The sequence below is a fragment of the Simochromis diagramma genome, unplaced genomic scaffold, assembly GCF_900408965.1.
Source record: "Simochromis diagramma unplaced genomic scaffold, fSimDia1.1 OVJJ01000344.1, whole genome shotgun sequence".
Taxonomy (NCBI): domain Eukaryota; kingdom Metazoa; phylum Chordata; class Actinopteri; order Cichliformes; family Cichlidae; genus Simochromis; species Simochromis diagramma.
In genome coordinates this window covers 6,406,787-6,419,090 of record NW_024387375.1, presented here as the reverse complement: position 1 = coordinate 6,419,090, position 12,304 = coordinate 6,406,787, and the positions used below count along the sequence as shown (strand labels likewise).

Genomic DNA, 12,304 nt, shown 5'->3' with positions numbered 1-12,304 from the left:
TCTATGGTGTGAAGATACGAGATGTGCAGCACCTGAAACTACGGATACTGGATGCCCGTGCTGGCATTTCTCCTGTGTTGCTATCAATGTGTGAAGAGTGGGAGAAGAGGGTTGCATTCACAATCCAACACAATGGGCAGCACATTGAACACATTTTATAAGTGGTCAATAACTTGTAAATAACTCATGAAAGAATAAAGTTACGTTGAAACCAAGCACACCATTGTTTTTCTTGTGACATTAAGTTTGATGTGTCACATGGCCCTCTTCCTATTGAAAAAACAAAAGTTGTATCCAAGATGGCCGACTTCTAAATGGCCACCATGGTCACCACCCATCTTGAGGAGTTTGCCCCCTCACATATACTAATGTGCCACAAACAGGACTTTAATATCACCAACCATCCCCATTTTATTACGGTGTATCCATATAAATGGCCCATCCTGTAGATGCAAAACTTAAGAAAGGCCTCAACAGTCACCATATTGTTGTTAGGAAAACCAATATATGCACTACAGTTTTGCAAAAAGATTACTGAAAGAAAAAAAAAAAGAAAAAAAAAGAAAGATAAAAAAATAAGGCTCAAAATAAAAAATACTGTTAATCATGTTACTACAAATAACAATAAACATCAAACTAACATTTTCTGTTTGATAGAAATTGCAAAGCTAAGTGCTCAAATATCAGGTTTAGTTTTGCCTGCATATTTCAGTCAAACATCTGGCTTTGGGTGTAGGTACTGCACCCGGCAGCGTTGCTCTGTGAGCCAAGCTTCTAATAAGCAAGCAGCAGCACATCAGCAACGTGCAGCCACAGGAATGCAGTGACTGGGCCTACGTTGCCAGAGGTCAAAAACAGATAAAACTGCAGTCAGTCAGGATCACTGTGCACATATAGATGGTTTGGGACTACAGGTTACACTGTTAGTCTCGATACATGTGAACTTTCTTGTTTACTGTTCACATGCAAAGTGCCACAAATACATTTGTGCAAAAAAAATATAAGCAACAAGCCAGTAGAGCAAGATATTTTGTCACCCCTCCACAGCAGATCAATGATGGTAAGAAGTGCAGGGTGAATGTCTTATAGTTTCAATACTTATTTAACTGTTAAAAGCTAATGCTTACTGTGATGATTATCTTATTTTAAGAACAACAGGAAGTAAATGTCATTATGGTTAAAATTTTGGATGATTTAAAATTGTGACCTTATGATGCTGCGCAAGTAAAGTCAGTGAACTACAAAAACCCCCAGGAGACAGAACTGAGGGCAAATACTGTTAATGTGGCTGGTTGAGTCAAACTAGACTGGCTAAGCGAGATAAATAATACGCAAACTAATAATTCAAAAGTGGAGCACAACTGCAACACCAATTTCTTTGCTCTCTTTTGGTTCCTTTCAATAAGCAGGATTTTCCCACAAGTAAATGCTACGATTCCACGTCATAAATACCTGGAGATGAAACAGCATTAAGGGTAGAAAAGTTGAATAACGGAAGGAAAAATAAAAGGGCTAAATGTGTTACTGAGGTAACACATTTAGCTCAAATTCCAGATAAATGTGGAGGTGTTAAAGACATTTTGATCTGGGTTTGTCAGCAGCAAGAGAATGTGTCACATTTATCAGTTTAAGATATGCAGTTAGGGAAGGCATTTAACTTGCTGTGCAGCGTTGTGGTTTGCATTTTGTGATTAGGCTCATGATGTCAGAATATGATTCACTCAGACAGTTTTAATAACAGGAAACATTTAACCACTGGTAATGGCTCATGCATAAGTGTCAGCACGTCTTTTAGACTTGTTTTGCACAGTACTTGTTAAATTGTGGTGAGTTTATAGCAACCGTTTTCTATTCTCATGTACAACAACACACAGATAGACAAAATATGCACAATATAATACAACAACATACAATATACATATTAGGCTCAGTATCAAGAAAACTTGTGAAGGACAAAAAATATAAAAATGAATCCCAAAAGGTTCACTTTAAGCATAAATGTTAATAAAGTCCTGGAGCTGGTGGGTCACTGCACTGGATTCTCCTTGTATATTCTACAGAAGCCCACCTATTATGTGATACTTTCACAGGGAAAAAACAGAAAATAAAAAAACAACTAGCCAATAACAAAAAATTATCTTCTGGCTGGACTTATACAAAACCTTTGCAGCATGTTGTATTTTCAGACTTCTTTGTATGCAACTTGTGACTCAATACCAATACTGCTTTTTGACTCAGATCTATTCATATGCTGTTTCACCCAGGTAAAATTTGGTTTCACTTACTGTTTGCTGTCACAAAGATGTGTGATAACTCAGCCATCCAGCAGGAGTCCCAATGCACCGCCTAATTCAGGTGTCAAATAGATGGATAGTAAATGAACAGGATTTTATGTAGAAGACTTTTCTACTCAACTTGAGAACTTAAAGCAGTTTGTATAACATGCCTCATTCACCCATTCATACAATCACTTTTTCCTACATTTAAGTACTTTATATCAGGAGCATCCTGGGGTTCAGTCTCATGCCTAAGATATTGATACAGGGGCAAATACAGGGACTGCAGTCTTTATCTTAATGGCAAAGAGAGCCAGAGATTTAACTACCAATCTTACAGTTAGTAGATTGCTCTATGTCCTGATTTAAAGTCACAAAATAGTCTCATCACAAATGTAAGGCTCTATGTTCAACATAGTATTCTTAAAGCTTAACTTTCTATTTTTGAGTTTGTGTGTCCGGTTATTTAATCATCAAACTGGTGACTGATTTGTTAAAAGGTTTTCCCCTGCTCGAAGAGTGACAATGCAAAAGGAATGACGGGCTAGTAGAACCACTTCTATTGTTCTAGCAATTGTTAATGAAGGTAGGGTAGAAGAGGTGGAGAATATAGAAAGAAGATGAACCGGTTTTAAAGCATGACTGGTATGGGGACATGGAAAAGCAGACGCAGGCGAAGAGAGCAGACGACAGAGAACCTTTGGTCTAGTTCACAGTTGAGGCAAATAACTTAAAAAAGGCTGATGTAAAGTCAAGAAAGTGAGTGACACAGCTCAACTCCAAACAGACAGGGGAGACTCAAAGAAAGAAAAGTGATAACAACAGTCATCCTGAGAAATCAACTATGGGGAATGGTGGTAAGACTCTTTAAGCTGAGATACCTTTTTTTAGTTTTGTTTACAGTAAATGTGACACACGCGAGAAAGTATCAAAAACTGTTCTGTGTAATGAGTCAGATTTATCTTTCTTGTCACGTACTGGACTTTCGCAGAAAGTTTTCTTCAAACTTCTTTTCTTTCTTGTTTTTTCTATAGATACACTGCCTTTAAATGTGTTGCTGGTTTTGCTTTTCTGTTTCATACAGTGACTAAGCGTTTTACATGCATTATGTATTACAAGCTGTCAACTTTTAACTTACAGAGATCTTTCATGAAAGCTGTTAACGGTTCTGGAAGTTTATAAAGAGCTTATGGTGTGATGCTTGTTTTTATTGAAAGCAATACTCTTAACTGTCTGTACGCTTGGTCTCTCAGTTTTGCATCAAAGAGAACCACAATGGCAATGGCCAGTTTTATTTTTTGCTACAGATTGATTTTCCAATTAGAATCAGGGACAATATTCATTCAAAACAAACATACACACACGCACACACACACATATATATACATATATATATATATATATTGATCTAATTAGGCCCAAGAAACCAGACAGACTGTTTGGTAATTCATTTTTGTTAGAAATACCCCATGAAATTCAATTTCCGTGTCATTTAAAACCTTGTTTATTATTATTTACATGCCTGTAAGGCTATTGGAAAATGTATTAGTCTGTAGTATTGATCTAATTAACTAATTTTCTATTTGCAGAAAGCAGAGTAAACTCAACGGCCGTTGGGATTCTTGTTGGCTTTGGAATCCTGTTCATTCTATTCACCATAGGCATTGTACAATTCTGCTGCAAGTACAAATGTAAAAAGTGTAAAAAATGCTGCAAGACAAAAGGTGAGATAACAAAAGCATACTTCTTGTCTCCATTTGGTCACGGAGAATATAGCTTGTGTCTACAGCATCTCTGCTGCTTCCCCAATTAAAAAACGTACACTTAGTCAAGTCTAACAGTCATTATAAGTCATTAAACTAACTGCTGACTATGAGCAACAAGGGTATTAAATTCATAACACAAATCAACTTTTTTTGCATCACAAATTGTGTTTGTAGCAAAGATACACACAGTGCAAAAGCCTTGAGCCAATTCTCATTTCTTTATATTTTGCTTCCAAAGAGCCAGAATTTCTTGTAATTTTTTAAAGTTGCCTTCGGGGATAGTTCCCCAGGCTTTCTGAAAAATTTTCAAAGTTTTTCTTTGGACAATGTCCGCTCTTTAGCTCCAGTCCTTGTACCTTCCCATTTTCAGATTTTTTTGTTTGTTCGTTTTGTTTGTTAAGCCACTTCAAACAGAAGTAAATTACATTGAGTAATTCAAGCATAAAAAAGGCAACTAACTCAAGGGATGAGCCAGTGTTGTATGGAGACATAGCATAAATTTAGAATCTGAAAGTCACGTTCTAAAGAAAGAGGAAACAATCCAGCAAAGGATTGTTCCCTGACAGATGCATCTGACTCTTTAGCTGATCGATCTACTGTTCACTAAGGCTTAATCAGAAATGGTGTCAGTGGAAAGGTGGCTTTCAAGTAGCCATTCTTAAGGAAGGGAAAAAGGGAGAAAAGGTCGCGGTATGCGAGACTGAAGATCAGTGGCAACAAAAAAGTTAAACTTTCCAAATATGAAATTTTTGGTTCTATTCAAAGTCAGTATGTACAGGAAGTCACGAGAGAGTCAGTTCCACAGAAGTGGAATGAACCCGCTTATTTTTCAGAAACATCGATTTCAACATGCACAAAAAAGGAAAATAAAAGAAACTATCCACATGGTGTAATAATTTGACTGAAACAACTCTCTAAATATCCTTCTGAAACTGTCATATGTGTGGTTAAATGCTTGACTGCATCACTGCCCGGCAGTAATGCTACAGCATGATAAAGCCACCACACTATTGTGCTTTAGAAACCTTACTTATTATGTCTCCTTTTATTCTGTAGCTCCGTCGGTGAAAGACAAAGTGCTCACGTAAGTAGATTTTTTCCACAATGACCTTTGAGTGTAAACCTTTCACATCATTTTAAAAGTTTTATTTCCTCCTTTGCTTCATGATCACATGGGTGCTTTTGATTTTATGCTTCACAGCAAAGTCGGCCTGAAGAAGGCTCCCCCTCCCTTCTCCATTAGCAGAAGCATGAAATAACATCTTGTCTGTGTTTCGATCATCACCTTGATGGAAGGCATTCAGTCGTTTGTCACTTTCCTACACACCACCTACCTTTTTTCAACATGTATGGCTCTGTTCCTGCTTGTTATTTGCTGCTTGTTATTTGCTGCTTTATGTTGGTGTAAAAGCCTGAGGAAAACCCAGACTGAGGAGTTTGTTTACCATGTTACTTTCTGATTCCTTTTGATTATATTTGTATCATGCAACAACTTTATTCTATAGTTATGTTTAAGAAAATGCGAACTTTTTCTTAAAACAAGGAGAGGTGTTGCATTTTTTTCTGTATATGCCGAACTATGTTAATATCATGTGATTTTAAGAATATAAAATTATACATGTAAATAAATATTTGCGTCCAATTTCGCACTGGCAGTTTTGTTATGTGTCATGAGAAACTGACAAAATGTTGCGGTGTCCCGTGATACAGATTTGAGTATGCACACACATATGCACACACACCAATGGGAGGAAGCATATATACACTTGTATTGCAGAGGAGATTTTTTTTTTTTGCATTGAAGGCAGAATATCAACAACTCAACCACAGCAACACGGCAGTTTTCTGGTAAGCTGCAGGTGACTTCCCTCCTAATGCACATGCACATAATGGTTCCTTTCTGATACTTGTGATAGTTGGTAGAGTCCTTATAGTCTCATTATTTTCTTTCCCATAATGAAACTGAACCTTGTCTAACTCATGTATTGAAAAAACAATGACCTCTCTGAGGTGGGGGTGAATAAATGTCATCTTTTGAATTCAGTGAAAATGAGTCATATCTCACAAAAGACAAAGGTTTTTCACAACTGAAATAGTTTTAGATGGTTTTTAACTCAAACTGTAAAAACAAACCTTCATATCTGTACAACAATACACTTACATTCTCTACTAAAGCTCTAAAATAGAAAATATAATGTATTAACTTTTCAGTGCCCAAAATATTTCACTGGCTGCACATAAATTTGCATGTGAAGATATTTGCAGTCATTGATCATTGGATATGCATGGATTACTGAACTGACAAAAATCAGCTATGAAACCCCGGGGCAATGCATAAACCTTCTGGTTTTAGACATTGAGGTCTTATATCTTCACAACATCACTCGGATATTTTTTTTTAAGACAAAGATGTTTCACGTAGTTTAACAAGTCTCAAAAAATGAGTCAGCAAAGAGTAAATATAAGATTACATGCAAAACTGGCTTTTCTAATAGTAATTCTGAAACAGTTCCAATACTCTGGTTAACATTTAACATTTAATATTTATTGTTTTTATTGGTAAACACCACCAAAAATAGGTAAATAAAAGTTGTTCTTTTTTTTTACTTGGGTTCAGATTTAGATTTGCTGTTGTTTTATTGCAGGAATATTAGATTCTCAGCACTGAACAGTTGTATTGTTAAGGATTTTCTATAGTAGGATAGTAGTTTATTGACTCAGTGATTCAAGTGACAGTGTTTTATTATTAAATGGAGAACAGTTCCATATTTTCGTTATTTCATTGGGAATTAAGCTGGCGATCATGTGAGGAAGCCTTTTCATTTTTTTGATGAAAAGATGAAAACTGAAACTCTTCTTTTAATGTGTTTTATTTCTGTGATGTTAGTCTTTGCTGGCAACATAAGATAAAGCATAAGCTGCACTATAGTTCTTGTGATACCTGCCATAACTTGTCTATGCATTTGCTCTAGTACTGTAAGTACAGTCACTTCTCAACAGAGAAGGATTTAATCTAGCAATAATGGGAAAAACAAAGTGACATGTTTCTCCTTGTTAACTAATGTGGGTGTAGGCATATTTTGAAATCATACAGAGGACAAAACCCAGTTTTGGAAGTTTTGTGTTGCATTTTAATTGTCTTAAAATTAGCCAAATATTTTTCCAGTTTTGGTAATTGAACCGGGAGTTCCCCTCAAGTTCAATTACCAACCTGGAGAATGCACAGACATTCAAAAAAGTAGGGGAACAGTAGGAGCGCAAAAAGAACGTTTTACCACAGGAATTCCCAACATGTTAACGTTCTACAATAATCATCAGTGTATATGTAAAAATATTATGATAAGTTGCATGAAACTGTCTTACTTCCCTGTATGCAGTTTATACATAGAATACTTGTCACAGGATTTCCCTAATGCTGTGTTTGGTGTATGGAAATCAACCCATATTGACAATATTCATTCTCTTCTCGGGACTTTTTAGAAATGGGGTAAGGCCTGACAGAGGAAGTGTTTGTTTCTCAGTTTAGAAGCTTCAAAACCACTGACCTGGTTCCTGTACATAATTTGCATATGGAGATCCCTAGTAGCCTACAGATTGTCTTGTGTAATGGTTTTTTAAAGAAGGTATCATTTTGTTGTCTCAGGGTTTTCCTTGGGTTTTCTTTAGTCATAGTTTCTGAAAACAGCATGTCGTCTGTCAGCTGGTTTCACTGACTTGTGAATGTCTAAAAATAATCTTTGCTTAAATCTAAATTGGATAAAACATTTGCTTTCAACAAAATACTTTGCAATGCTACATAAAGTTGCAGGTGACTGGATAAGACTTAAATTCAAATGAAAAGAGTTTGACTTTTTAACTTAATTTAATAATTCTTTTCAAAAAATATTTTCATGTTCCACTTTCACTTTTTCCACTTTTCACTCACTGTTTAGCTAGGTTTAGGCATTGTTTTTAGGAATCTTGACAACATATGAATTTTACAGACTAGTCCAAATTTTAATCATGAGTAGCACATGTACCAACAAAGGCATTAAATAAATAGACTAATAAATAGATTGAACAAAGAAGTAGCTGGTCTTATAAGCACAAACATGAAAATATTTTGCCATGTAAGAAAACATGAAAGAGAATCAGACACAAAATGCTCTTTATATCAAAGGTTGCTTGTTAAGTAAGGTGAAACCACTTGTTATTGTAAAAAGTTTGTGGATTGATTAAGTATCACGAAACTGTGTGAATTAAACACACTGCTGAGAAATAAGAACATTCTCATGTGGGCAACTGCAATAAAGTTCATTGTTGGCGGCGATGAAATCACAAAATGTCCAAGAGCACATAACTATCAAGCCGTTTCTCTTCAGTGCTCCCCACACAGTTTCACTTCCGGCAGACAACACATTAGTCAGTTGTAAATAGACTCAGTGAAACAGGGTTAAAAAGGGCGTTTCTTAGAATCTTCTCAGTCTTCATAATCTCCCAAGACTCCTTCCAACAGTTACCAGTCAGTAGCTCTGTAATCTAACCTCTGTTTCCTTCCTACAGTATGTTCAGTAACTGCCTGTTAACCACTCGGTTTTATCCCCAAGATTTCCGCATGTTTTTTCAGTTTCTGGCACTGGAACATTTTACCTCACTCTAGTGCTTCTGTTTCATTAAGTAGAAAATGTGAGTTTATTGCTCCAGTATTGCACTGTAACATGCGGTGGCATGATTTTTTTTCTTTTTAAATAAAGTGTTTTGTCACATCTCACAGTCTATCAGTCAATTTTCAGCTGTACATCGCAGAGAGAAAGGGACACATTGTTCATATTGAAGTCCTGCCCACACTTCACTAAGGGCAGTGGGGACAGAGAGGTCAGCAGAGGAAAATCCCTCAGTGGAAAAAAATTTGATTCTAAGTCATCCATCATGTGTGTGTCAGTTTGTTTCTCTCTAGAGTAACCTGGATGTGTAACATCTCCTTTGTAAGAGTCTATTAAATCAGATTGGCTTACAAGTAGTCCATTTTCAATAGACACTTTTCTATATTGTTTGATGACTTTGGTTTCATCGTGGCCTTGCTGATGACACCAAATGCACTGACCAGCTCCTGAACAGATACACGACTGAGGCCCAGCTCTGTAGCCCGTGACCACCTCGGCCAAAACCAAGTCGGGAAGCATCTGTTTAAATGTTTCCTCATCATCAGAAGCTTGCATCTGCACATCTGAAGGACTCTGGCTGCGATAGTTGCCTCCAGCAGCAGACTCTTTTAGAGGCCCACTGTCCTGCCCATCCAGGTTAATGCAAGAAATCATCTGGCAGCCCAGACCCACCCCACTGTCCTCTCTTTTCCGAATGGAATCAGCCCGCTCATTCTCAAGTGGGTAATCTGTTTGGCTGCTAGTTGTGCTTTCAGGTCCTCCCATGCTTCCACAGCCACTGTCATCTTGTCTCGTTGGTGGATTCTCTTCAATGTTTGAGTTAGACTCCATACTGAGCCCACTATCCATGCTGGTCCTCCTCTCCTCTTCTTCATTGTCCTCTGTTACTGTAAGATGACTGATTGGGTCTTTCACACCATCTTTCATGTCTTTTCTGTATGGTGACAGAAACCATCCTTTGTCTGTAACCACCTCCACAGTCCCATCTTCAACATAGAGTGGAAGCCAGCCACTAGCAGGGGATTTCTAAGGTGAGTCAAAGAAAAAAGAAAATTAGATTTGATTTATGAACCATTGGATTAGTGCACATTGTAAGATCTCTTTTCAAAATACTGTTTTTCTGTTTTCCAAATAGTTGACACTACAAGTGTGCACAGTTGTCTATAGTTTACTGTACTTACCAGTGCAGCAGGTGTTTTCTCTGGACGTTTCAGGTAACACAGCAGGAAGACTGCTATGACTGCAATTAATGCCAGCCCACCCACAAATGATAAGGATGATATGGCAATAATGTAATACTCTGAAAAGAGCAAAAGCACCAAAGAATTTACCAAATGTGAGTGTCTTGCTGAAAAAAAGCAAGGCTATAGCTGAGCTTTTATCATACTAACAATGATACTTCATAAAGGTGTAATCTAAATCTAATCAAATCTACCACACGCAGTGGACGATAGATGCTTTATTAAGATTTGTTTTAAAGCTGAACAATTTTCAAATGTTTGGTATTTAGCTGCCATCCCTGTTTTCAGGCCCTGTGTAAATGTGATTTATAGGTGACATATTTAATAATCTTCTTAAATAATCTACCATTTTTTCTTTACCTTGCTCTGGCAACAGCAGACACTGTTTTTTGGAAACACTGCTGGTGGGGAGATTTCCACTGCCCTCTAACTTGACGCTGACACAGTACTCTTTACCCCAATGGAGAGAAGTGAAAGTAGTCTTCTGATCCTCTTCCATGTCATCCTTCAAGTATGCCGTGGTATTCTGTAGGGCAAGAACATAGTCAGCTGTTTTTTTCTTTAAATAAGCTTTAAATAATGAAAATAAGGGCAATTCATCATTATATTTTCCAGTCTTAAATTGTGAAGTTGTTGGAAAAGGTACAAAAACCTTATTCCTTTAACCTAATCCTAACCTACCTTATTATCTTGTCCTTTCTCCTCTAGGTAAATCGTGTAGATTAAACCAAAAGGAAAAATCTTCTTCAGAATGGGTTTTGGGTGAACAGAGACGGTTATAGTGCTGGATGTAGCCCACAATGTGAAGGAGGGAGGTTGCAGTTTGCCTATGATCAGAGAAGGGAAAGAAAAAAAACTTATTATGTGTCTGAATTATTAATTACAGCATTTTAACCTTAAAATAACACAACAAAATGAAAATCAGTACTTACTTTCATTCAGGAGAAATCTTTTAAGAACCCAACCAGACTCGTTACCCCCTGCTACCAGCTGAACTCTGACCTTGTATTTAGTCTGAAAATGAGTTATAAAACTGCTGAGGCTGCAGTAGGTATCATTAATCTGTGTGCAACTTGCCAACATGGCCCAGTCATCGTTGTACCTAAGGACAGAAAACAGTCACCAAAATAAAAAATGTGAACTTAAAAAAAAAAGGTTTAGTAACTCTTAGTTGAAAAATAATTAGCATCATATGCTTGAAAAACAAACTGAAGACAGAAATTTAATAAAAAAAAATAAGGATAAGGAAGTTCAGAAATTGACATATTGTAAGTCTGTAAAATGATTCTTACTGATATGTAAGTTAAACTTACTTTGCCAATTCCACATTGTAGTAATAGTTTGAAGGTGCATCCTCGGGTGTGTCCCAATGTAGTATTACCTCGCCATCCAAAATTTTCACCATCACTTTGGCAGGACCAGGAATGCCATCGGCTCCTGATATAGAAAAAAGAGGTTAAGATGTACATTAATTATTACAATAATGGAAGTTTAATATATATATATATATACACATATTTTTTTCAAACATGAAGCTTCGAATTCCTGTATATGGGGAATGAGCTATAAAGTCAATGGTAATGTAAAACCCTGTGAACATATCCCGTTACTGCCAGACGTTTTTGTGTGAAACTTGTGGTCAAGAAAAGAAGAAAAAGATGCTGACAAGCTTTGATTTATGGGATCTCCAACTAAGTGACTCTGGGTTTTTTGGAAAGGGAACAGAATTTCCACTCTTGCCGTTCAGCTCATTTACTGGTATGATTGTATGAGGCTTCATCTGATCATAGAAATAATACAAATATTATAAATGATCATGAAGGAAAAATATAGTACCTTCTAAATACTTTTTAAATCGTTATTTAAGTAAATGATCAACTGTGAGTTTTTTCCGTAACTGGACATACTAAGTAAGATTACAAATAGAGCGTAAGAAAAGCTTTTAATTACCTGACACAAGGCTCATGTAGATCATTAAGAAGACAAAACCCAGCAATTTGGCTTTGATATCCATTTCAAGTATCTTGAAATACACCATTTAGTTAGAATCCGGTTAGTAGTCGCCAACAGAGTCCCTTATTCCAATCATCACCGACAGAAACATCCAGCCTCCACAGTGGCTCTGTGTAACTGTACAGAAGAGCTAAACTAAACTGTTGATTAATATTAACAAGGAGGAAGCAGCTGTTTTCTGCTGATACTGTGCTGCCTACACATCTGCGGTACGAAGAAGAAGAGGCCCCTTGTTTTTCGAAAATGACTTTATTTACATAATTCTCACCAAGTACCTTTGTCGCTCGCCTAACTCCCCTCCCTCTCAGATGATGAGTTTCCTGTTGTGACTATATCCGTGACGCTGCTGCTAGTTTCATCTCTCG

The 12,304-nt window shown here is 36.8% G+C and overlaps 1 protein-coding gene across 1 annotated transcript; it reads right to left on the bottom strand.

Annotated features, from left to right (window-relative positions):
- Window positions 1-6,647: 6,647 nt before the first annotated feature.
- Window positions 6,648-12,212, bottom strand: il10ra (interleukin 10 receptor, alpha). The gene is made up of 7 exons (XM_040009134.1): window positions 11,877-12,212; window positions 11,240-11,363; window positions 10,859-11,028; window positions 10,608-10,753; window positions 10,287-10,452; window positions 9,867-9,985; window positions 6,648-9,711 (listed from the first exon to the last, which is right to left on the bottom strand). Exons 1-7 carry the CDS (start codon window positions 11,962-11,964, stop codon window positions 8,800-8,802), a joined length of 1,725 nt encoding a protein of 574 aa, XP_039865068.1. The 5' UTR covers window positions 11,965-12,212; the 3' UTR covers window positions 6,648-8,799.
- Between the last annotated feature and the right edge of the window lie 92 nt (window positions 12,213-12,304).

Bases quoted from the DNA above. Each gene is read 5' to 3' on its own strand.
- il10ra (XM_040009134.1), bottom strand. From the start codon at position 11,964: ATGGTGTATTTCAAGATACTTGAAATGGATATCAAAGCCAAATTGCTG. The intron at 11,364-11,876 runs GTAATTAAAAGC...TTTCTATATCAG, and splicing joins CTACATGAGCCTTGTGTCAG to GAGCCGATGGCATTCCTGGT. The intron at 9,986-10,286 runs GTAAAGAAAAAA...TGCTCTTTTCAG, and splicing joins TCTGCTGTTGCCAGAGCAAG to AGTATTACATTATTGCCATA.